The sequence below is a fragment of the Conger conger genome, chromosome 16, assembly GCF_963514075.1.
Source record: "Conger conger chromosome 16, fConCon1.1, whole genome shotgun sequence".
Lineage (NCBI taxonomy): Eukaryota > Metazoa > Chordata > Actinopteri > Anguilliformes > Congridae > Conger > Conger conger.
The window spans coordinates 11,058,499-11,082,135 of NC_083775.1; the positions used below are offsets into that span (position 1 = coordinate 11,058,499).

A 23,637-nucleotide genomic window follows, 5' to 3' on the forward strand; every position below is an offset into this window, starting at 1 on the left:
GTTAATGCTGCAGTGTTAAGAGTCACAGTGTCAGTGTTGTAGTGTTGCAGTGTTAGTGTTGCAGTGTTCATGCAGCAGCGTCTATTCAGAAGGATCTGCACTGCTATATTCTTCCAGTGTACCTGATAAGACGTGGTGGGCTCAGGCAGGAGAAAGGCACAGAGAATATCAGCACAGAGAATTAACAGCTTTATATCACATCTCTGTGTGAGATACTGAACACCTGGCTCTTACTCTGGCTGTTTTAACAGAAACATGCGCTGTCCTTGGCCTAGTACGGTCACATCCGAATGATAAAAGGAGTGATTGCCCTGGATCTGTGTGAGTAAGCACTCTGTTCTAGAATCGCACCCATAAAACAGTGCAGATGTGCCGGTAATGAAAGGCATTGTCCCACAGTGCTCTCTCTCTCTCTGAATAGTCTTTCGGTGGATTTCTGGGAATTGTTTTTCTCACAAGATGAGGTGGGAGTGTTTCTTGATTGTTTGCCTTGATTTAATCTGCACCCACTTTGAAGTGTGAGGGTGCATTTACAGCTTAATGAAGAGCGTGTTTGTTTGTGTTTGCTTGAGTGCGTAAGTGTGTACAGTACATTTATGAGTTTGTGTGTGTGTGTGGGTGTGAGTGTGTATGTGTATGTGCGTGTGTGTGTGTGTGTGTGAATATGTGTGTGTGTATGTGTGTGTGTGTGCGTGTGTGTGTACGTGTGTGTATGTGTGTGTATGTGTGTGTGTGCGCGTGTGTTTGTGTGTGTGTGTATGTGTGTGTGGGTGTTGGACAGCGACAGAGAGAGCCTCTCACCACATCATAGTGCCCGTGCTGTGCAGACAGGTGCAGGGGAATCTGGCCCTCATCCGATTGGCCGTTCACCGAAGAGCCACATTTCAGAAGCATTTTCATTGGCTCTGCCTTTCCCTGCCAGGCAGCGTAGTGCAGAGGCCGCATTCCTACAGCAAGAGAACAGGGACAATTGGTCACACCACTGCCAAAAGCAGCACAGTCTCCCACTGACACTCCCAGTAGTCATGTTACATGTGTAATTACTAAAACTCCTGTGTATCTCAGCGGAAGATTCAGGTGAATAGTGGGGGCAGCAGTGGGGATGAGTGAGTGATATTGGGGCAGCAGTGGGGGTGAGTGAGTGATATTGGGTCAGCAGTGGGGGTGAGTGAGTGATATTGGGTCAGCAGTGGGGGTGAGTGAGTGATATTGGGTCAGCAGTGGGGGTGAGTGAGTGATTGGGTCAGCAGTGGGGGTGAGTGGGTGATTGGGTCAGCAGTGGGGGTGAGTGAGTGATTGGGTCAGCAGTGGGGGTGAATGGGTGAGTGAGTGATTGGGTCAGCAGAGGGGGTGAATGGGTGAGTGAGTGATTGGGTCAGCAGAGGGGGTGAATGGGTGAGTGAGTGATTGGGGCAGCAGAGGGGGTGAATGAGTGAGTGATATTGGGGCAGCAGTAAAGGGGTGTGCTCACCCTTCTGGTCCCTGATATCCACAGTGGCCTGGGACTCCAGCAGCAGGGAGATGAGCTCCATGTTCCCGTTCAGGGCGGCATGATGCAGTGCAGCAAAGCTACAGAGAGAGGAGACAGACAGCGTCATGGACAGACAGATAGCGTCATGGACAGACAGACAGACAGACAGACAGACAGCGTCATGGACAGACAGACAGACAGACAGCATCATGGACAGACAGACAGACAGACAGCGTCATGGACAGACAGACAGACAGCACCACAGCCAGACAGACATGATCACTGGCAGACATAATCACAGGCAGACATGATCGCCGACAGTCATGCAGACTACCAGTGTGCAGGCTGCCATAGGCCTGGTTTATGCGTGTACTGCACGCACTCAAATCAACATCATGCCGTGTGCTACTGCCAGCATCTCACACACCACCCGGAACCATCGGTGGATGCCATTTTTTTTGCAGAAGGATAAGTTAAAGATGCAAATTACTCAGGGTTGCTTTATGAGGGGAAAAAAAAATGTGTGGACAACTGCTTATAAATGGCCACAGACTGACCGATGAGGATCGCTTTCAACATTGAATTTCTCCCCTGAACGATTCCTAAAACAACGACACTGAATTTTAGAACCACGGAAGATGCGCTTGGTGGCAGAACTGCAGAGTGACTGGGTAAAAGAGCCATTCCGGCACGCGCTCTCTCTCAGTCGGGAGGCCCTCAGGCGCTGCGGTGCGGTCCGGCGGCCGGGACCGACGCTCCGGAGCGGAGAGAGGGAGACGTGGCTGCCAGACCCCATCCCACACAGACGTGTCATAAATACCGCACTGATGGCGCGGCGTCTCGCAGGGCGTTGCTAATGACGATGGCGGCTGTGACCCCCGATTACAGGCTGACATAAAAGATTTGTAGCAAAGTGATCACTTAGGATGGCACGGAGGGGTGGGGGTGGGGCTAACGTATGGAAGCAGTGCTGACTGCTGATTGGACAGGGCTGGGCTGGGCTTGCAGTTATGATTGCTGATTGGACACACACACACACACACACACACACACAGACACACATACAAATACACACATGGATACATACACACATACACGCAGATGCATGCACACACACACACACACACACATATACACACACATGCACACACACACACGCACGCACATGCACACACGTAGGCAAGCATGAGCATACACACATCCAGGCATGCCCAGGCACATGCAAGCACGTACATATCAGCCCCATTATAACTTGACAGTTGGGGTCCGTGGATCGCGTCACATTAGTGGGAAACTGGTGCAAGAAAACGTGAAACCATCCCTACAGGTCACACTTGCTCAAACCGTTGGAAAAGCAACACTGTGTGAAGTGATTCATCGGTCACGAGCGAGCTGCACTTGTTGCCTTCCATGTTTAATCGCATCTAGTGAATAGATTTTTGTCAACATTATTTCCATTTTCAACCATCTTTTGCTTCCATTGTCAAGAGCCCTACCCCGGCTCTATCCTCCCGGAGACCAGCTCCACCGAACGGGCCACCTCTGGCCCCTTCCCCGCCAATCTGCCCAAGGCCTCTGACAGGCTTGCATGGGAGGGGGTCCTCGGCTGGGGAACGGGGGAATGACCTAATTTAATTAACGAGGGACCCCCCCCCCCACCCCCTTTCCCCTGGGGAGACCGCCCTGTGGTTGAGGCGGTCGGACCGTTCAGATTAGGCACGCAGGATTGGTCCTTCAGCGCTGACACGCCTGCAGCCGCGGGACACGCCAGCGGGACGAAAACCGGAGGTGACGTCCAATCAGAGGCCACATCAATACCTCCCACCAATCAGAGAGCCGTGTCCCCCGTGTTCACCCCGCACTCCACCCCCCCCCCCTCCCGCTGCAACACCAGGTCCTTAGGTCCTTGGGTCCTTGGGTTCTTGAGTTTCAGAAATGTAAAGTGGAATAAATCAGTGTTTTCGGGACAGTTGGGACAGAGAATGGGTCTTGGGACTGAGGTGAGACTGCATTTGATATGTCCCAAATCAGAAATGGATTTCTGAAATTTGAGTTTAAGAACCGGTGGCGTAAACAGACGGTTGTACACGCGGTGATTGTTTGTGTAGGGGATAGGGGAAAACCCCAGCTGTCACTCCAGCATCCACACTGTCCAATGAGGAGGAGGAACTACCTCACATGCCTGCTCTACGCTCAAGATAACCCACTGCCATGTGATCTGGGCGGTATTTCACAGAGCAGGAGTGCGGAGTTAGCTGGGTAACTGCACTGCGTAAAACCTGGAACAGCTGTTTTTACTTCATCCATTTGGGTAGCCAGGTTTTACTCAGTGCAGTTATCCAGTTATCCTGCTTTGTGAAACAGGGTCCTGTGCCTAAAATGGCAGCTTGGCAGGCTGGTATTACATTCCACAGATGATGTTTGTGGACAGGTGTGTGTTTACCTGGGGTGCTGTTTGGGGAAAGGTGTGTGTTTACCAAGGGTACTGTTTGGGGAAAGGTGTGTGTTTACCTGGGGTGCTGTTTGGGGAAAGGTGTGTGTTTACCTGGGGTGCTGCCTGGGGGCAGGTGTGTGTTTACCTGGGGTGCTGTTTGGGGAAAGGTGTGTGTTTACCTGGGGTGCTGTTTGGGGAAAGGTGTGTGTTTACCTGGGGTGCTGTCTGGGGGCAGGTGTGTGTCAAATACCCAAATACTCACACGTCACCCCCCTGCTTACTTCCCTCCACTGGCTGCCTGTCATGGCTCGCATCAAATTCAAAACATTGGTGCTAGCCTTCCAAGCAGTTAAGGGGTCTTCCCCAGCTTACCTACAAAAAATCATCAGACTCTACACCCCTGCCAGACCTCTTCGTTCAGCCTCCACAGGCCGCCTGGCACCTCCCCCTCTCCGAACCTCCACATCACGCTCACGACTACTGTCTGTTCTGGCTCCACGGTGGTGGAACGAACTCCCTGTTGAGGTCAGAACTGTAGAATCTCTCCCCATCTTCAAGTGCAAACTGAAGACGCACCTCTTCAAGCAGCACCTCTCCCCATCCCTCCCTACCTCCCTGTGAACCTTAATTGTTGTCTTTGTGGTTTACTTTGTGTATCGGTATTTTTAGTTGGCTAGGTAAGCAGTGTTTAGATAGTTAAGTTTGGTCACTTTTGCTTTGTTTGTTTGTTTATTTGTTCGATTAAAAAAAAGATATATATATATATATATATATATATATATATATATATATATATATAGGCCCTGGTCCTTATCTTTGTTGTACAGGTAGCAGTTGAAATCGTACTTCCCTCTAGGGTCTTTCAGTGCACTTATCCCTGGTTATGGGTATGCACTTTGTTGTACGTCGCTCTGGATAAGAGCGTCTGCCAAATGCCAAGGTGTATGTTTACCTGGGTGGCACATTATTCCTCCTCAGCCAGAGCCAGCTGGGAATAACCATTATATGAAATTAATGTTCAAGTTACCTGTGCAAAAATGGTTCCACAGAACTTAAACACTTCATAAATCCAACGCATACATTTGTTCCTCAGAACGATGTGACACAATGTCACAGCAGAGCATTGAATAAACTGTAGTTGCACAACAGCACGTTAGCACTAAATGTCAAACTCCAGTGTACTGCCTATCAGTCATTACAGAACATAATGGATGAGTCATTATTACTGTAGGCCCTAGTTCTCATTACTAGTGTGTGTGTGTGTGTGTGTGTGTGTGTGTGTGTGTGTGTGAGTATGTGTGTGTGTGTGTGTGTGTGTGTGTGTGTATGTGTGTGTGTGTGTGTGTGAGTATGTGTGTGTGTGTGTGTGTGTGTGTGTGTGTACATGGGTGTGTATATGTGCATGTGTATCCATATGAGTTTGTGTGTATGTGTGCATGTGAGTGCATGCGTGGGAGTGTGTATGTGCTTGTGCGTGTGTGCGTGTCTGTGCGAGTGGATGAATGTGTGTGTATGTGCATGTGTATGAGTGTGTGTGTATGTGAGCGCATGCGTGGGAGCGTGTATGTGCTTGTGCGTGTGTGCGTGTCTGTGCGAGTGGATGAATGTGTGTGTATGTGCATGCGGACATGCGTATGAGTGTGTGTGTATGTGAGCGCATGCGTTGGAGCGTGCATGTGCTTGCACGTGTGTGCGGCCGTTTATATGCATGTGCTTCTGGGCACACGTATGAGTGTGTGTAGTTCTCCAGCTCTCCTCCACTCTGATTGGTGGTTCTGAGAGGCCTGAGGCAATAGTGTCCGTTCCAGGCTCTTCATTTGTAATTAGAACTGCGTCATCACGGGTCAGCCGGGAGGGGAAGCTCGTTACCGCGGTCCTGGAAACGGGACCCGGTCGACCCGCCAGGTTTGAAGCCGCTCTCGGTTCTCCTGTGGTACAGGCCTCACTCCCATCTCGCGGTGAAACGTAATAAAACTGGAACACTGCTGGTGGAGCCCCAGTCATAAATCACATCTGAGCGCGCTCACGGCCGATCACACCCCGCAGTGATACGTGCTGCAGCCCAAATAGAAAACAGCTTTCCCTCCCCCCCTGTGCTTTGGAGAGCCACTTTAATACAATTTTATTAACACGCGTTTACAACTGCCGCTGCTCGAGACCCGAGATCCAAAGCCTAACAGTCCCTGGACTGCACTGCCAAACGATAACCTGCCCCACCCTCCCCATCACGCCACTTATTGATACAATGTGAGAAAGCAGCTTCCATTTCCTGCAGGATATCCCAGCAGCAGGGCGTGGAGAGCTGGCTGCACACGGGGGAATGGTTTTTCCTGGAGCAGGGAATGGGAAGAGACACTGTTGAGCATTAGCTCGGCCGGTTGCCCAGCCAATAAGCCATCCCATGCCAGTTTTAGAAACAGGAGTGCTAACCCCAGTGTTCGACTGCCTGGCCTATTGACTACATCTAGCCAACACACTAAGCTCCATAAAGCTGATCGGCTGCCCATCTGGTCCCTGATTGGCTGCCTAGCTGGTCCCCGATTGGCTGCCCAGCTGGCTCCCGATTGGCTGCCCAGCTGGTACCTGGCAGTCCGCACTGACAGAACTGCCCAGGTTGTCATTGGAAAAGAGCAATGGGCTGAGCTGAGCGTACATTTTGCAGGAAGACATATTGAGCTGTGCGCATTGGTTTTAAGATAGGGACAGTCTCAGCGCACCTCTGCATGCATCAGATGAGCCTTTGGCAATAAACATGAAGGGAAGGTCCTATCTTGGAGCATACCCAATACCCCACTGCAAAAGTAATTAACCTCTCACTAGAAAAACGCTTTCTATCAAATATTTGTACAAAATGAGTCACATACAACTACTCACGAAGAGGACCTGCTCTCGAAGAGAGATAGCTTTGATACCGGCCCTAAATACTAAAATCCTAGGCCTTTTGTGCCAGCCTATATGTAGAGATATACTGCAAAATGGAAGGGCATCTGGTATTTGAGTCTCACCTTCCAGAAAATAAACTGCCAGCATCCTTTGACAAAAAAGGTTTGGATTGACTAAAAAGAAATAAAGTTAAAAAGAGGAGAAAGGCATTTCTTTGCCTAGAAGTGCCTCACTTTTCACACCTGATAGCATCCATTACAATAAACACTCTTTAGAACTGCAAGGACAACAAGTCAGGACCTATCTTCCTACAGCAAACCTCGCATTGTCTTACAGGACATTTCCAGAGGGAATCCAGACTGTTCAAGACAATAGTCCGCTCAGCTTCTGATAGGGTGCCAAATACTGCAAACCACCCACACTTCACTCCACACCAATATCTGGGTTTATGTGTGAATGTCACTGGTGGGCAAGGGAGACCTTAATGAATGGAAACACAGAGCTTTGCTGTGGTTCTACCATGCATCACTACATTATTTATATGAATTAGTGCCCTTCTCTCTCTCTCTCTCCCCCTCAGTCTTTCGCTACTGTATAGACTCATTACTCAGTTTACAATACAGTCTGCAGCCAGTACTTATTGTAACTGACGGAAAGGTACAAATCTACTGAAATCTGATTATTGCCATATCATGAAAAAAGGCAGCTGCTTTTTTCCATCTTATCTACGTCGGCAGTACTAGGCATACTTGATCTTAATCAGGGATCATCAACTATGGGCCTCAAATCCGAAGCGCTTTACAATTCATGCCTCTCATTCATTACATTACATTATTGGCACTTGGCTGACGCCCTTATCCAGAGCGACGTACAGTTGATTGGACTAAGCAGGAGACAATCCCCCCTGGAGCAATGCAGGGTTAAGGGCCTTGCTGAAGGGCCCAACGGCTGTGCGGATCTTATTGCGGCTACACCGGGAAGCGAACTGCCGACCTTGCGGGTCCTAGTCATGTATCTTAACCACTACGCTACAGGCCATTCACCCAATCACACGCCGACGGCGACTGGCTATTATGCAAGGAACCAACCAGCTCATCGAGAGCAATTGGGGGTCAGGGGCCTTGCTCAGGGACACATCGACACCATTACTTTTTTGGGGGGGATTGAACCAGCAACCTTCCGACTGCCAGAAAGCCGCTCTTACTTCCAGAGCTAATGGCGCCCCTCAATTAGTGCTACTGATTGGCCAGACGGCGAAAACTAAAATGTATTTCATTTATTTACCAGGGACAGTGCACATTAATCAACATTTTCAGCAGCTAATGAGCTAATTTTCATCTGTTAACCTGCATGTCTTTGGACCAGCAAGCCCTCTGGCCCTCCAGGAACAGGAACTAAGATCACTGCCAAAGTGATCACTGCCCCATGTGTCAGGGAATACAAATGTACCGCAAAGCAGGCATTACTTTTCCAATAGTTCATACAGTATACAGAATGTTAAGTAGCTGTTTCTGTCCCTATAAAATGATGGGAGAATGTGTCGAGAGGGCGAGTGGTCGTGCTAGCTCTACTGATCTCAGCCGCGACGCAGTCCCGTTGGTGACTCACGCAGAGCCTCCTGGCCCAGTTAGCAGCGCTGGCCCGCTTCTCGCCGCTAACAAAAGAGACACTGGAAGCTTCTGGAACATGGGTTATATTTGATAAGAGCTATAAACACATCCTGTGATACAGCGGTAGGTATATGACACATTCACGCACGCACACACACACACACACACACACACACACACACACACACTCACACATATGCATAATCACTCACACACACTCACAAGCCGTAAAAATCTTGTCATAATTTAAGGCAATCACACAGGATTACCAGTGAGCATGTTGTTGTAGCCCCACTTGGTCTGGTTCAAGGCCAACTATAACCCTTTCACCATCGTTTCCTTAAAGGCACCCATTTAGCGGGTACAAAGGATAGCTAGTTAAAGTGGTAATTTATCTTGATGCTAACAGACCAGCTGCATGTTGAATTGCATAAATATGGTGGGATTTAAGGACAGTTAGTGCTGTAGAGGGAAAAGAACACATTAACGCCTTCATCCCATGATACTCCTGAGGCAGACTCACGACAGAGTGCTAATTATTACTCACAGCTCTGCCCGTTGTTTGTTGACTTTCCCGGGCACAAATTTTTGAGAATATTGGGCATAAACAACGCTCGTCTCAGTTCCAATTATTAAAAATGGGAATAATGGATTCAATTTATGCAGCTCCTTTTATCTCATGAAGTGCTTTTACAGAGTCGGGTGGGTGGCGCACGGCAGCCATTTTGAGCCGGAATGTCCCCCCACATATGAGCCGCGGTAGGAGGCGGAGAGGGAGGCATTATGAAGCAGTGATACCTGGGAAGGTCAGGCAGCCAGACAGACAGCCTTGTCTGTGGCCGTGTCTGAATTAGCGCCTACTGCTGAGCTGTTAAATAGGCAAAATTTTCACTAAATGTAGTGCTCTTCACATCGCAGGACGATATATTTACTTCTGGGGTTTTTTACGGTCTATGTTCAGGAGCCCGTATTAGCCAGAGAACCTACCGAGCTCCTACCGCGGCAGCCTGTCTGTCACTGGGGACTGACCTGCATGTTAATGAATGGAGATAAGGGGTCACAGATGGGACAGTTCCCGCTGCTTCCTGCGCACTGACAACAAGAGCACATTAATGCCCTGCCAGATAAATTAATGACCAATCTTAATTAACGCAGCATCTCTCTGGTCTCGCAGGTCTGGGCCTCCTTGCTAAAGCTGATACTCGGTCATCGGCTCCCCTGTCAGCTGTCGTTCCAAACAAGCGTCTCGTTCAAGTACTAAAATCAATTCGACATTTTTTGTTTTTCCTGAGAAAGGCAATAGTACAGTAAGTGTTTCCAAGCAACACACACCAAGGACATGGCAGCACAGGCCCTACACCCACCCGGTTCTGCCAGCATTGTCCAACCAAAAGCTTTCCCAGGGCTTGTGATTCACAGGGCCCGGTGAAGAGCATTAGCGTGTTAAAAACGTGCGACCCCTCAGCCGCACTAATCGCAGCTGGTCTCCGGCACGGGGCGAGACCTCGCACTGAAACCTCCGCCTCACCCCATCACTCACTCCACCTCTCTCAGCCCTTAATGACGCAGCGATAAAACTAGCACTCTGAACGCGTTTAATCTAATACGCCGTTTATATTAATGAGGAGAACTTAATGAAGGAGACTGGGGGAAGGAGGGGGGGGGGGAAGAGAAGGAAAGAGAAGGGGAAGAGACAGAGAGATAAAGAATAAAACGTCTCTCACCCGTCTATGTCCTGGAAGTTGACATTGACCTTCTTGGCAGAACCCAGCAGCTCTGAAAGAGATGGAAGGAAAGGTTAATGCAGCCAGAATAAAATCAATCTAAAACCGCAGTGATACACATTCATAATCCGCTGTAAAACTTTAGTGCAGATTGGGGTGGGGTCAGAGCAGAGTGCGTGTGTGTGTGTGTGTGTGTGTGTGTGTGTGCATGTGAGGAAGGGAGAGAGATTGCAAGAGAGAGGGACAGAGACAGAGAGTGAGGGAAAGAGAGACAGACAGATTGTGAGAGAGAGATTCATAAATCTGCCACTCAATAATCAGTGATCGCACGCGTCTCTCAACAGGCCTGCTTGCAGTCACAGAGCCTGGATTGACCTGCAGTTGCCTCTTCCTGCAACTCACAACAACCCCGCGTACCGAAGCGCAGCTCCAATATGCTCCAACAGCTCCTGTCCTGTCTGCCGTCTCATCGGGCCCTGAGTGCCAAGAACGGCGGTGGACCGGCCGATTTCTGACCGTGCTCCGGGTTATCGAGTCAGGCTTTAAACCGCGGTTATAGATGTGAATCGCCACCGGCAGCAGAAACACAAAACGAAGCCGGACTCTGAAGCCCTTCGTCCGTGGCGCCGAGGGAGGAACGGGGCGAGCAAGACGAAAGAGGATGATCCCCCCACAATGCATCACTCTCTCATTTAGTCCCTGCTGCGCTGACACGGGGACAATAACACAACAACGCAATAACACAGCAGCAGACAGAGCAGCTTAGATCTGCTGCGTGTCAAACAAAGCCCATTCACCCTTTATGATGATACAACGCAGGTTAAGGCGGTGGTCCTCACTCCTTGTCCTGGTGTGCTGGTTTTCACCTTAATATCAGCAACTGATTCTGACCCCAGGTGAGCCGAGTTAACTGTGAAATCAACTGCTTTAATAGATCAACTAAGCGCCGAGTGACAACAGAAGCCAGCGCAACCTGTGGCTCTCCGGGACCAGGAGTGAGGACCGCCGGGCTAAGGAAATGTATGCGCTATGCTAGCTATAACCCTGGCTAAGTAAATGGCGGTGATGTGGTCTTTCTCGGTCCCACGATAATAGCGATAGATTGGGGGGACGGCCTTGTATTGGACTGAAGTCAGAAGAAGGGCGAATCACAAATGTACATTCGCGATATGCTCCCATACTCACCGAGGCAGCACTGCTCGAATGTCCCGACTCGCCTTCCAAGCTGTCAGACTCTCCTACCAGTGTTATATTCTTGTTGCTTTTATATACAGGCGGCCTGTAGCGTAGTGGTTAAGGTAAATGACTGGGACACACAAGGTCGGTGGTTCCAATCCTGGTGTAGCCACAATAAGATCTGCACAGCTGTTGGGCCCTTGAGCAAGGCCCTTAATCCTGCATTGCTCCAGGGGAAGATTGTCTCCTGCTTAGTCTAATCTGTATGTCGCTCTGGATAAGAGTGTCTGCCAAATGGCAAAAATGTAATGTAATGTAATATACCCTCTTCTCACCCGTGCTGCATTTACCTGATCTTTAACTCCATGTACACTCACTGAGCACTTTAATAGAAACATTTTTACTTTATTACACCTACTTATTCATGCGATTATCTAATCAGCCAATCGTGTGGCAGCAACAAAATGCATGAAAGCATGTAAATACAGGTCAGGAGCTTCAGTTAATCTTCACATCAACCATCAGAATGGGGAAAAAAATTTGATCTAAGTGACCGTGAAATGATTGTTGGTCGCAGATAACGGTGGTTTGAGTATCTCACTGTTGTGACCTCCTTGGATTTTCACGCACTACAGTCTCTACAGTTTGCAGAGAATGGTGCGAAAAATAAAGAACATCCAGTGAGCAGCAGTTCTGCAGGCAGAAACACGTTGTTAACGAGACGTCAGAGGAGAATGGCCAGACTGGTCAAAGCTGACAGGAAGGTGACAGTAATGCAAATAACCACACATTGCAACAGTGGTATGTAGAAGAGCACCTTTGAAAACACAACGCGTCAAACCTCTAAGTGGAAAGGCGGCAGCAGCAGAAGACTTAATATGTCTAAAAAATAGGTCTAATAAATACCTAATAAAGTGCTCACTGAGTGTATGCTGTATATATTTAAACGCATCATGTTTTATTTCCCATTACGCTGTTTTGCCTACTGTGAAGCACTTAGCTGCCCTGCGTATGAAAGGAGGAATAAAGTCTTAAAGAGTTTGAGTACTGGGAGGAAGGTGCTCCAGGACCACGGCAGGCAAAGTGGAGATACTCCCCAGTACATATTCACTTAGCAATAGATCTGCAGATATATTATAGTATATTATATTATATTATATTATGACCAGAGTCACAGACCGATCAGCAGAACTCAAGCCAGGAAGGGAGCTTGCAACGTTTCAGATACAACCCACTTAAGGATGTTCAGTTACCAGCAGTTTCATGTACCGCGTCTCAGAGTTAACTTCGCAGCAGTTTGAAATTAATTTTCTGAGGAGGTCTGTCAGTATTAATAATGAAGCCCTGAGAATTCTTCAATCTGACACTCTGAGCACGTCTCCCTTTAACGGCCCTTTTAAGACTCATTAAAGCCTCTTATATCCATCCAGACCCTGGGTTTTACCTTCCAGAAACTACCACCATCCCTGGATGGAACACGTATTATGTGCTCCAAAGATGATGAACACTACTACATACAGAATGTGTGATTTATAATTTATTGTGATTATTGTTTGGCACCTCTCTGTACTGACAGGGCTCTGTGGATGAGTTTCTTATTCTGTATGTGTTTGAAAAGTCCCCTCTTTTCAAGAGAGGAACACCACAGACCCATTTCGGGATTAGAGACAGCAAAGGTGACATCAAGGAATAGAATAGGCCTGCTGTCTCAATCTCGCTGCACATTGTAAAAATAAATTGTGCCACAGTTTTCCCAATTAACACATGTCGAGGGGAACCGGCATCAGTCGCACTGCGGAATGATGGGATGGAATTTCATTTTATTTCCCGAAAAATAATCACACGGGGCTCCACCCAGGAGTGGAATGAGGGGGAAGTGAGAGAGAACTCACCTCAGCTCACCTGCCCCGACCTCAAATCACCTGCCCTCACCTGCCCCGACCTCAAATCACCTGCCCTCACCTGCCCCGACCTCAAATCACCTGCCCCAACCTCAAATCACCTGCCCTCACCTGCTCCAACCTTAAATCACCTGCCCTGACCTCAAATCACCTGCCCCGACCTCCAATCACCTGCCCTCACCTGCCCCGACCTCAAATCACCTGCCCTCACCTGAAATCACCTGCCCTGACCTCAATTCACCTGCCACAACCTCAAATCACCTGCCCCGACCTCAAATCACCTGCCCTCACCTGCCCCGACCTCAAATCACCTGCCCCGACCTCAAATCACCTGCCCTGACCTCAAATCACCTGCCCCGACCTCAAATCACCTGCCCCAACCTCAAATCACCTGCCCTCACCTGCCCCAACCTCAAATCACCTGTCCCAACCTCAAATAATCTGCCCACACCTGCCCCAACATCAAATCACCTGGCTGACTGACATGGCACCAAGAACCTGACTCTGACGCTGACTCTGTTGACACAACACGTTACTTTATACAATACAACACACACATGTTACTTAGTACAATACAACACACACATGTTACTTAGTACAATACAGCACACACGTTACTTACTACAATACAACACACACATGTTACTTAGTACAATACAACACACACATGTTACTACAATACAACACACACGGTATTTACTATGACACAACACACACATGCTATTTACTATGACACAACACACACAATGTATTTACTATGACACAACACACACATGCTATTTACTATGACACAACACACACAATGTATTTACTATGACTCAACACACACATGCTATTTACTATGACACAACACACACAATGTATTTACTATGACACAACACACACATGCTATCTACTATGACACAACACACACATGCTATTTACTATGACACAACACGTTATTTACTATGACACAACACACACATTATTTACCACAACACAACACACACAAGATATTTACAACAACACAATGACACAACACAACGTTATTTACTACGAACCAACACATGCATGTTATCTACTATAACATAACACATGACTGCATTACGAACAACAACACAACACACTCATGTAATGAACTATAACACAACATCCACGTGGTAACCGCACAGAATCTCAAATTTAGTGCCTTCACAAATACAATATGTCTTCCATTGTATTTTCACCTGCTTTGATTTTCAGTCGTCTGTGTCACTGACAGCAGGTACACAGAGCTGAAATATGATGCATTAGGGAGTCCCCTGTGCAACAAACACTTTTGGGCTGAAATATAATATAGGACTGTTGGTAACCCTGTTTCTCCACCATCACACTGCAGAACCCAGCACAGCGACCCCCTCTGCCCCACCCCTACCAGGGCAGTCATGGAGATAGATCTGTACCCAGAAGGTTCCAGGTTCTAACTGAGTTTGCAAAAAATGGTGCAAAAAATGGTTCAGCAGAAGAGCATCTCTGAACACACAACTCATCACTCTAAGTGGAAAGAGTTATGTAGGCGGCCTGTAGCGTAGTGGTTAAGGTACCTGACTGGGACACGCAAGGTCGATGGTTCGAACCCCCGTGTAGTCACAACAAGATCCGCACAGCCGTTGGGCCCTTGAGCAAGGCCCTTAACCCTCCATTGCTCCAGCGGAGGATTGTCTCCTGCTTAGTCTAATCAACTGTATGTCGCTCTGGATGAGAGTGTCTGCCAAATGCCAATAATGTAATGTAATGTAATGGATAGGCTACAGCAGTAGAAGTCTAATAAATACCTAAAAAGGGCTCACTGAGTGTATATGGTTTTAAAAATGGTTTTCACTCAAGTGTACGCTGGCTTCCACTCCTGAGCTATAACCGCAGTGACAGTGATGAACGATCAGGATCACTTTCAGAGTGTTTCTTTTCCCCAGCTCCATGAATGATAGAAGCAGTGACAGCCAATCAAAATCCATGCAAATGAACGATGCATCACAATCAATTTACGGAATGTTATCGTTCATCAGTGGGGATGCTCACATCGTCATCATTATAGTTACTGCTTATAGTTATAGTCATAGCGTGGATGGGCCTTAACTCTTATTAAACTATTTTCCAATTCTCTTTGTGGAGGATATTATTCCACACTCCTTCACTGCCAAATATCTCAGACTTCTGAGGAAGTGCTTCTGCAACATGCACTAATCTGTCTGGGCTTACTCAGATATCTCCATGACGACAGGGCGCCATGCCTGTCTGTCCTGTCGGTATGTGTCCAGAGGAAAGGTGCTGATCATTACTCTCTTTTTTTCTCTCAAGTGGGAAATATTAGTTTGTTTTAAGATACCGTTTGCTTGACAAATGAAATTCTATCTCCCCTTTGGCAAATCTTGATATGAGTTAAACTTTCACACCTCATTGGCAGTTTGTCTCATTCAGAAAAAAAGTAATAGAAATTATGAAATTATAACAGATTTTATGTCTAAATATAAGACTAAGTTACTTGTTAAGACGGACTTTTCTTTTTTTGCAGTGCTGCGTACGGGGACTCAATGCGAGAACATGGTGGCAGTGAAGCTAGGCAGATGGCCAATATGCTCTCTCTCTCTCTCACACACACACAAACGTCTCTCTCTCATACACACACCTCTCTCTCACACACACACATCTCTCTCTCTCACGTACACACACATCTCTCTCACACACATACACACACACATCTCTCTCTCACACACACCTCACACACACACTCACATCTCTCTCTCACACACCTCTCACACACACACACTCACATCTCTCTCACACACATCTCTCTCACACACACACGTCTCTCTCTCTCACACACATCTCTCACACACACACACGTCTCTCTCTCTCACACACACACACATCTCTCTCTCACACACATACACACACACATCTCTCTCACACACATACACACATCCATCTCTCTGCTTCTTGTTCTCTCTCCAGCGGTCTATAGAACAGTAGTGATGCCTTTTCACTGTGGAATGTGTGATATAAGGCCGTTGCACTGTGGTCTGTGGTAGACTGTGAATCTTGCTTGATTACTCCCTGCAGGATCTTTGGATCATGTCCCCTCTTTTCATGGATGCTGGCTCACATATTCAGCCATCTCGGTTTTTTGGCAAAGAGAAGGCGCTTGGGCGCACCGACAGCCAGGCCACACACACAGACAGCAGGGGTGCGTGGTAACGAAGGCGATCGCCTTGGAAACGCCATCGCCATGGTTATGCGGTTCCCATGCACTGCTCCACACTGGGCTTCCTGTTCACCTGACATGGCCCACGCCTGCCGCTGTGAGCAGGGCCGGGGGTTCCCAAGCTCAATAATTCAGCAGTAACAGCAGTAGCAGCAGTAGTAGCAGTAGTAGTAGCAGTAGTAGCAGCAGTAGTAGCAGTAGCAGCAGCAGTAGCAGTAGTAGTAGCAGTAGTAGCAGTAACAGCAGTAGTAGTAGCTGTAGCAGCAATAGTAGCAGTAGTAGCAGCAGTAGTAGCAGCAGCAGCAGCAGCAGCAGTAGCAGTAGCCGTAGCCGTAGTAGCAGTAGTAACAGTAGCCGTAGCTGTAGCAGTAGCAGCAGCAGTAGCCATAGCAGTAGTAACAGTAGCAGTAGCAGTAGCCATAGCCGTAGCAGTAGTAACAGTAGCAGTAGCAGTAGCCGTAGCCATAGCAGTAGTAACAGTAGCAGTAGCAGTAGCCGTAGCCGTAGCCGTAGCCGTAGCAGTGGTAGCAGCTATGAGGGTATTGGCGGGAGCAGCAGTGCGGTGGTGGGATTGTGGCATAGCCTCTAATCTCTCTCTCACTGTCCCTTTCAGCTGCTGGAGATGAAGGCGGGTGGGGTGGGGGTGGGGGGGGGGTTAGTGTGGAGGGGGGTGTTGCTTAGCAACAGGCACCCTCCTGCTCCTCCTACACACAGTACAAACATACTGTACACACAAGTACACCGGCACTGAATGCACAAACACCATACAAACACACACACTGCACACACGCAGCGTACACACACACACACACACACACACACTGCACACACGCAGCGTACACACACACAAACATTGTAGAGTCACAGCATACACATAGTACACACACAATCACATCGCATAAACTCACATGCACACATCACCTCCAGTTCTTGGCGGCATGCAGAATTTGAAGCATAAGGCATCGCTATGGAGACATCGGGACGGACTGAGCGTGTGCGAATGTGTTTGAGAGCCACCGCGATGGGGGAGATTGTACTTCTTGTTCAAAGTGCCTGCTCTCTACAGGTAAGGCAGTGGCAACTGATACCAGACCAGTCAGTGATAAGCGCATTAACACAGCAGGTTTGTAGAAGGTATGCGTGAGTATGCACTTCACACCGCATTAATGTAACCCAGTGGCCATCTGTAATAAGAGCAAGCCCACACACACCGCACGCTGCTACGCCACATATCAAATGAAACATTAAAATCAATTAAATTAAAATCAGGCTTATTCATTTATGCCTGCTTATTTCTCAATGAGAGTCTATGGCACGGCGCTGCATATTCACCTTTCCTTCCTTTCCCAGAGGAAATAAAGTGAGCTCCTGATTTGGCTCTGGACTCCACAATAACATATTTTAAACAATTCTGCTAAAGACAAATGTGGCTAAAGACTTTAGTAAAGGGAATACGCTGTATATTTTTTTATTTCATCACATACAAATTGCAGCACCTTTCATCACCCTTTTATAACATTACCTTATGCCATTGTATTTGCATATGAACACTAGCAACATCAGATGCTCCTCTTGACTGTTGTCAGCATCCCTGTTCCTCCCGGGGTGTGTTTGGGTGGAGGTGTGTATGTGGATGGGGGTGTGTGGGTGGGCAGGGGTGTGTGTGGGGGTGTATGTAGGCGGAGGTGTGTGTGTTGGTAGAGGTGTGCATGGGTGGAGTGGCGTGTGTGGGTGGGGGTGTGGGTGCAGGAGTGTGTGGATGGAGGTGTGTGGATGGAGGTGCGTGGGTGCAGGAGTGTGTTGGTGGAGGTGTGTGTGGATGGAGGTGTGTGGGTGCAGGAGTGTGGGTGGAGGTGTGTGTGGATGGAGGTGTGTGGGTGCAGGAGTGTGTGGGTGGAGGTGTGTGTGGATGGAGGTGTGTGGGTGCAGGAGTGTGTGCAGATGGAGGTGTGTGTGGATGGAGGTGTGTGGGTGCAGGAGTGTGTGGGTGGAGGTGTGTGTGGATGGAGGTGTGTGGGTGCAGGAGTGTGTGGGTGGAGGTGTGTGGGTGCAGGAGTGTGTGGGTGGAGGAGCGTGGGTGCAGGAGTGTGAGGGTGGAGGTGTGTGTGGATAGAGGGGTGTGGGTACAGGAGTGCGAGTGGCTCCTCTGCATTGCAGTGCTCTGCTCCGTACCCAGGTCCTTCGACCGGCCACCGGAAAATTTACTGCAGTGGAAATGAAGCGGAAATCAGACACGTGGGCTTCCACCAGCCCCGCGCCACACAGACCGCCACATGGCACAGGAGCATCGCGTTCATGAGGGACACATTCAACTGCATTCAACCCCGGTTTTGTGTGCGTGTGAGTGTGTGTGTGTGTGTGTGTGTGTGTGTGAGAGAGAGAGAGAGAGAGAGAGAGAGACAGGGAGAGAGAGAGAGAGAGAGAGAGAGAGAGAGAGCATAGTGTGATATACGCACAAGGAAATCTGAAAAACATCAAGAAAGGCCTAAGTTAGAGTGCGTGCTTGGGTACTCCGGGCCCCCCTCCCCCGTGGCTGTTCATATGGGCAGCCCCGCTAATTCCGACTCTGTGCATTTAAACATTATAGGGGACAGAGCTCCATCTGAGCCATGGTCCTTCCCTCTGCTTTCTGCCTCTACGAATAAACTTTAAAATAAAATGTATGCATGTACAGTGTGTGTGTTTATAGAGTAAATATTGATTAGTGTGTGCGTGTGTATGTGTACGTGCGTGTATATGTGTGTGTGTGTGTGTGTGTGTGTGTGTGTGAGAGTGCATTGGATAAGGTCTGGATGAGGAAGATCTTTGAAGGCTCTGAAGTAGACAATCTGCTGCAAGACCAAAGCAGCTGATCTCTGATTTCTATTAGCCTACAGTATCCTGTAATTACTAATGCTAATTGCATTAATGCTAATACTGCAGTACATCAATGATACGGACTAAACATTGAACAGAACCAGTAAATTGAATAGGGAACTTATAATTACATAATACTTTTTAGATGTGAACAATTGAAACTTGTTATAGTAATTATTTAAAGCTCATTAAGCACTTAATTGCTAGCAAATGTGGGCCCGGTTCCTCTGCAGAGTTCCGGTAACTGTTCCTGTCCATATCAGTGAACTTGAGAGAGCAAATGAGAGAAGAAAGAAGTTTTGGGTTCCTACTGCCCAATACTCTATCCTCATAACTTGGTTCTCAACACTGACATTAGGAACGGTCATTTGGCAGTCGAAGAGTTGCCGGATCGATTCCCCACCCTGGGTGTGTCAAAATGACCCTGAGAATCACACCTAACCCCCAACTGCTCCCAATGAACTGACGGGTGCCTTACATAGCAGCCTTTCGCCATTGGCATGTGTGTATGAATGGAGGCAGTAATTGTAAAGCGCTTTGTAAAAAAACGCTATATGAATGCAGTACATTTGCCATTTAAAGTTATTATGTGTGGAATGTTTGACCAACAGAGACAGACAGCCTTGTGATTTCGTCTGAAGAAAGTAGCAAACCCAGACCTGGACCCTGCTGATGAACCACCACTGAAAAGGGAATCGGAAACTGAATTCTGAGATTGACTGCTGCAGACACAATCAAATGATGATGTGAGCGGCTTATTGGCCGGGAGTAGGACAAATGTATGACGTGTGAGAAGCTGATTGGGCAGCCGTAGCTCGTCGCCGGCGGTATGTATCTGGGAGGCGGGCTTGTGAGTGCTGGCTGTATTTGGGCGCATCAGCACATCGTAAGCTCCCCGGTAAGGTGTAGCAACGGGAGAAAAGGCCGTGGGTTCCTCTCGAGTCACACACAGCTGTTCCGGAAAGAGCTCCTCTCACGGTGGAGTACAGGGCAGGCAGCCATTATCGCAAAACATCTAACACCTCAACACTTTCATAATGAGTTCAGGTCTCCCCAGGTCAACAACCCCACTATAAATTATGTCAATTTGTGCGATCCAGCCTATGTGTGTGTATATGTCTGTGTTTATGAGTACATGTGTGTGTGTGTGTGTGTGTGTGCATGTGTATGTGTGAGTGCATACATGTGTATATGTGTGTGTGCGTGCGTGTGTGTGTGTGTGAGCGTGTTTGTGCATGTGTGTTTGTGAGAGTGTGTGTGTTTGTGTGTGTGCTTGTGCATATGTGTGTGCGCGTCCATGTGTGTTTGTGCATGTGTGTGTATGTGTGTGTGAGTGTGCGCGTGTGTACGTGAGTGCGAGTGTGTGTGTGTTTGTGCATGTGTGTGTATGTGTGTGTGAGTGTGCGTGTGTGTGTACGTGAGTGCGAGTGTGTGTGTTTGTGCATATGTGTGTGTGTGTGTGTGAGTGCGAGTGTGTGTGTGTGTGTACATGAGTGCGAGTGTGTGTGAGGACACTTGTTCTTCTATTTTTAAGCCTGTAATCCGAGCCCTACTCTGTCCAGGAACTGAGTGTGTGTCTGGCTAGAGGCCATGTCACACCCCTCTGGCGCTCTGCATCCTGGGGGGTGGAGGAGGGGGAGCACCCAGGAGCAGAGCGCCAGAGTGTGCGTCATTGCCTCTAGCCAGAGGTGCAGCCGGCCTTCCACACGCCCTCCCGCTACCTGGTCTACTCACCCACACACGAGAAGCCACACCTCACTCACTCGATTCTCCTCCAGAAAACCCTCAGTCCAACCGGAAGCACCGAACACACCTGAGACAACCAACGCATTATTGCTATTTATCTGTCGCTTTTATCCAAAGTGACTTACAGGTGACTATACTAAGCAGGGGCCAATCCCCCAAGGAGCAATGTGGGGTCAAGACCCTTGCTCAAGGGCCCAACAGTTGCACTGCACTTGTTGTGGCCTTCCAGGTCCCAGTCAAGCACCTTAGCCACGAGGCTACAGGCTGCCCATTCACTGCGGCTGAGGAAAGAGCACTGAAGATTAGTGCATTAAAGTTCCGTTCTGTCTGAAGTTTTGCTTAATTCCCCACGTTTTCTAATTTGTCAGGTCTCAGATTTGCTTTACAGAGCAAGACCACAGAGCCAGACTGATTATGAGAGAGAACACAAATAGTATTGCATTTGATGAAAGTCAATGTTGATATTTAAACAGACTCAGAGAACACACTCATATAGGTACATGAATAAGCTGTTCACCATAACCTAGACACAGAGAACCAGCTACAATTATCACATGGGCTTACCCAAGAGACAGTTCACATGGTTACAGAATAATACTATTATATCACACCTTTCATACAAAAAATGCAGCTCAAAATAGTTCATAGCAAGAACAAAGAGCAATACATGCATATAAACATACACCTATAGAAACAGATATACACTCACAAAGCACTTTATTAGATATTTATAAGACGTCTACTGCTGTAGCCTATCTACTTAGAGTTATGATGTGTTGTGAACCCAGCTGAAAAAAACAGCTCAAGTTAGGTTAACCAGTTGAGACCACCTCCCAGCTTTGCATGGTTTGACAAGCTCAAGCTATGTCTTGAAACAGCTGGTATCTGGTATCTGAAACAGCTGGTAAGCTACTAGCACTAACTAGTTGACCAGCTCACACCCAACTAGACCGGCTTCATAACCAGCTTGGCCATGCTGGATGACCAGCTCATCACCAGCAAGACCTGCTTATGACCAACTTGACCAGCTCAATTTTCAAGATGGTCAAGATGGCATACCTGGATTATACAGCAGGGTACAAAAAAAGCTAATAAAATAGGATTGGGAAAATAAACAAACATATAAATAATTAAAATAAGAAACAAGCTTAGAGGCTAATTCCATAAAACAGTGGAATTGTACAGACGGCTGTTGCTGAAATCATGAACCAAGCAAAGCTCCTTACCTCTGCTTCAGCCCAGACACTTTAAAATCCCTGATTATTATTGAACTACATTTTACCAGCAATCACAACCCTTCCACAGTCTGCATCCTCCAGCCTACATCATCTCTGCTGAGGTTACAACACGGAGTGTTAACGGTACAAGGCTTGGTCTTCTGAGGACAGTTTGAGCATTCAGCCCCTGCTCTGGCTGACGGGGGCTCGGCCCGGAATCGGGGGCCTTGAGGTTAAAGGAAGTGTCCCGTGTCCCATCTGGTCAGACTATTATCGTCCTACCACTTGTCTGCGTTGAGGCTTAGCGTAGACGGCTATCTCCACAGGCTGGGCTGAGCTCAGGCCCACTGGCCTTTGGCAGCCCTGTCTGTCTCACGCCAATATCCCCGGTTCTTACACCTCACCCCCGTATTATACGCATGGCTCCTTATCCTTATCCACAACACCTTCCAGACCAGTGGTCTCTGGTCCTGGAGTGCTACCAGGGTCTGTGGGTATTTCCTTGCTACTCTGCACTGGTACTCTGCACTGAATCCATTAGAGCAGGTGATTACACAGTTAACTCACCACACGTGGTTACCTGGGGCTCAACAGGGCGCCGATCATAACAGAAACCAGCAGACCCAGTAGCTCTCCAGGACCAAGGTTGGAGACAGAACTGTTAGCCTGTAGCATGTAGCATGCATCTCCACGCACACAGTGCTCAGCAGTGTGGCCAAGTATGGCTCAAAGACAGGTTTCATTTTAACCCTAATTTAGCACACCTGATTCTGCCTATTAGCAGCTTAATGAAATGTGCTTTGTTATGGTTGGAGCGAAGACCTCCAGGAACAGGGCTGGGCAGCCCTGCTCTAAGAGTTAGCCGCTTGTCTGATACCCACATTCACACTGCAGCCAGGACCGCCGATTGGGGTCCCCGGGCTGCCCAGCAACGAAACCTGGGCCAATCAGAATTGTCCTCCATCAATTAAGATATAAAACATCAATATATCATCCTGACAGCCGTAGCCATCCATGTTGTCCTCAGTTCAGAAATAACCGATCCAAAATAACACTCTTTGCAGCTTTGCGGCCCCGTCCAAAAAAAAAAAACAGAGGTTCCCGTCTCCTAGCAACAGCCTCCACTCGATAGCCTGGTCCGGACAGCTTCTGCATGCTGCAATTTCACGGTGCCGCATGTTTCAGGTTAATGGGAAAGCAGAAATCATAACCAATATCATCAATTATGATTAGAATGGAAATCGACTGGATGGCCAAACAGAGTGCGATAGCTACTGGGGGAGGGGGGAGAAGTCAGATCTGCACTGCGGACCCCGCTGACTAGCGCGCCCACGGCCTCATCACCAGGAGCCAGGCGGCATCTCCTCATCAGTCTGACATCATCGGGGCCTGGCGATCC

At 48.2% G+C, this 23,637-nt stretch overlaps 1 protein-coding gene across 1 annotated transcript in view; it reads right to left on the bottom strand.

The window, feature by feature from the left end:
* Positions 1–23,637, bottom strand: part of LOC133114729 (caskin-1-like) — a 67,969-nt gene that overhangs the window by 27,547 nt on the left and 16,785 nt on the right. Inside the window, exons 2-4 of the mRNA XM_061224318.1 lie at positions 10,123–10,174; positions 1,472–1,569; positions 802–947 (exon numbers count right to left, since the gene is read on the bottom strand). Of these exons, the coding sequence (XP_061080302.1) occupies positions 802–947; positions 1,472–1,569; positions 10,123–10,174 (296 nt within the window). The remainder of the gene's footprint in view (positions 1–801; positions 948–1,471; positions 1,570–10,122; positions 10,175–23,637) is intronic.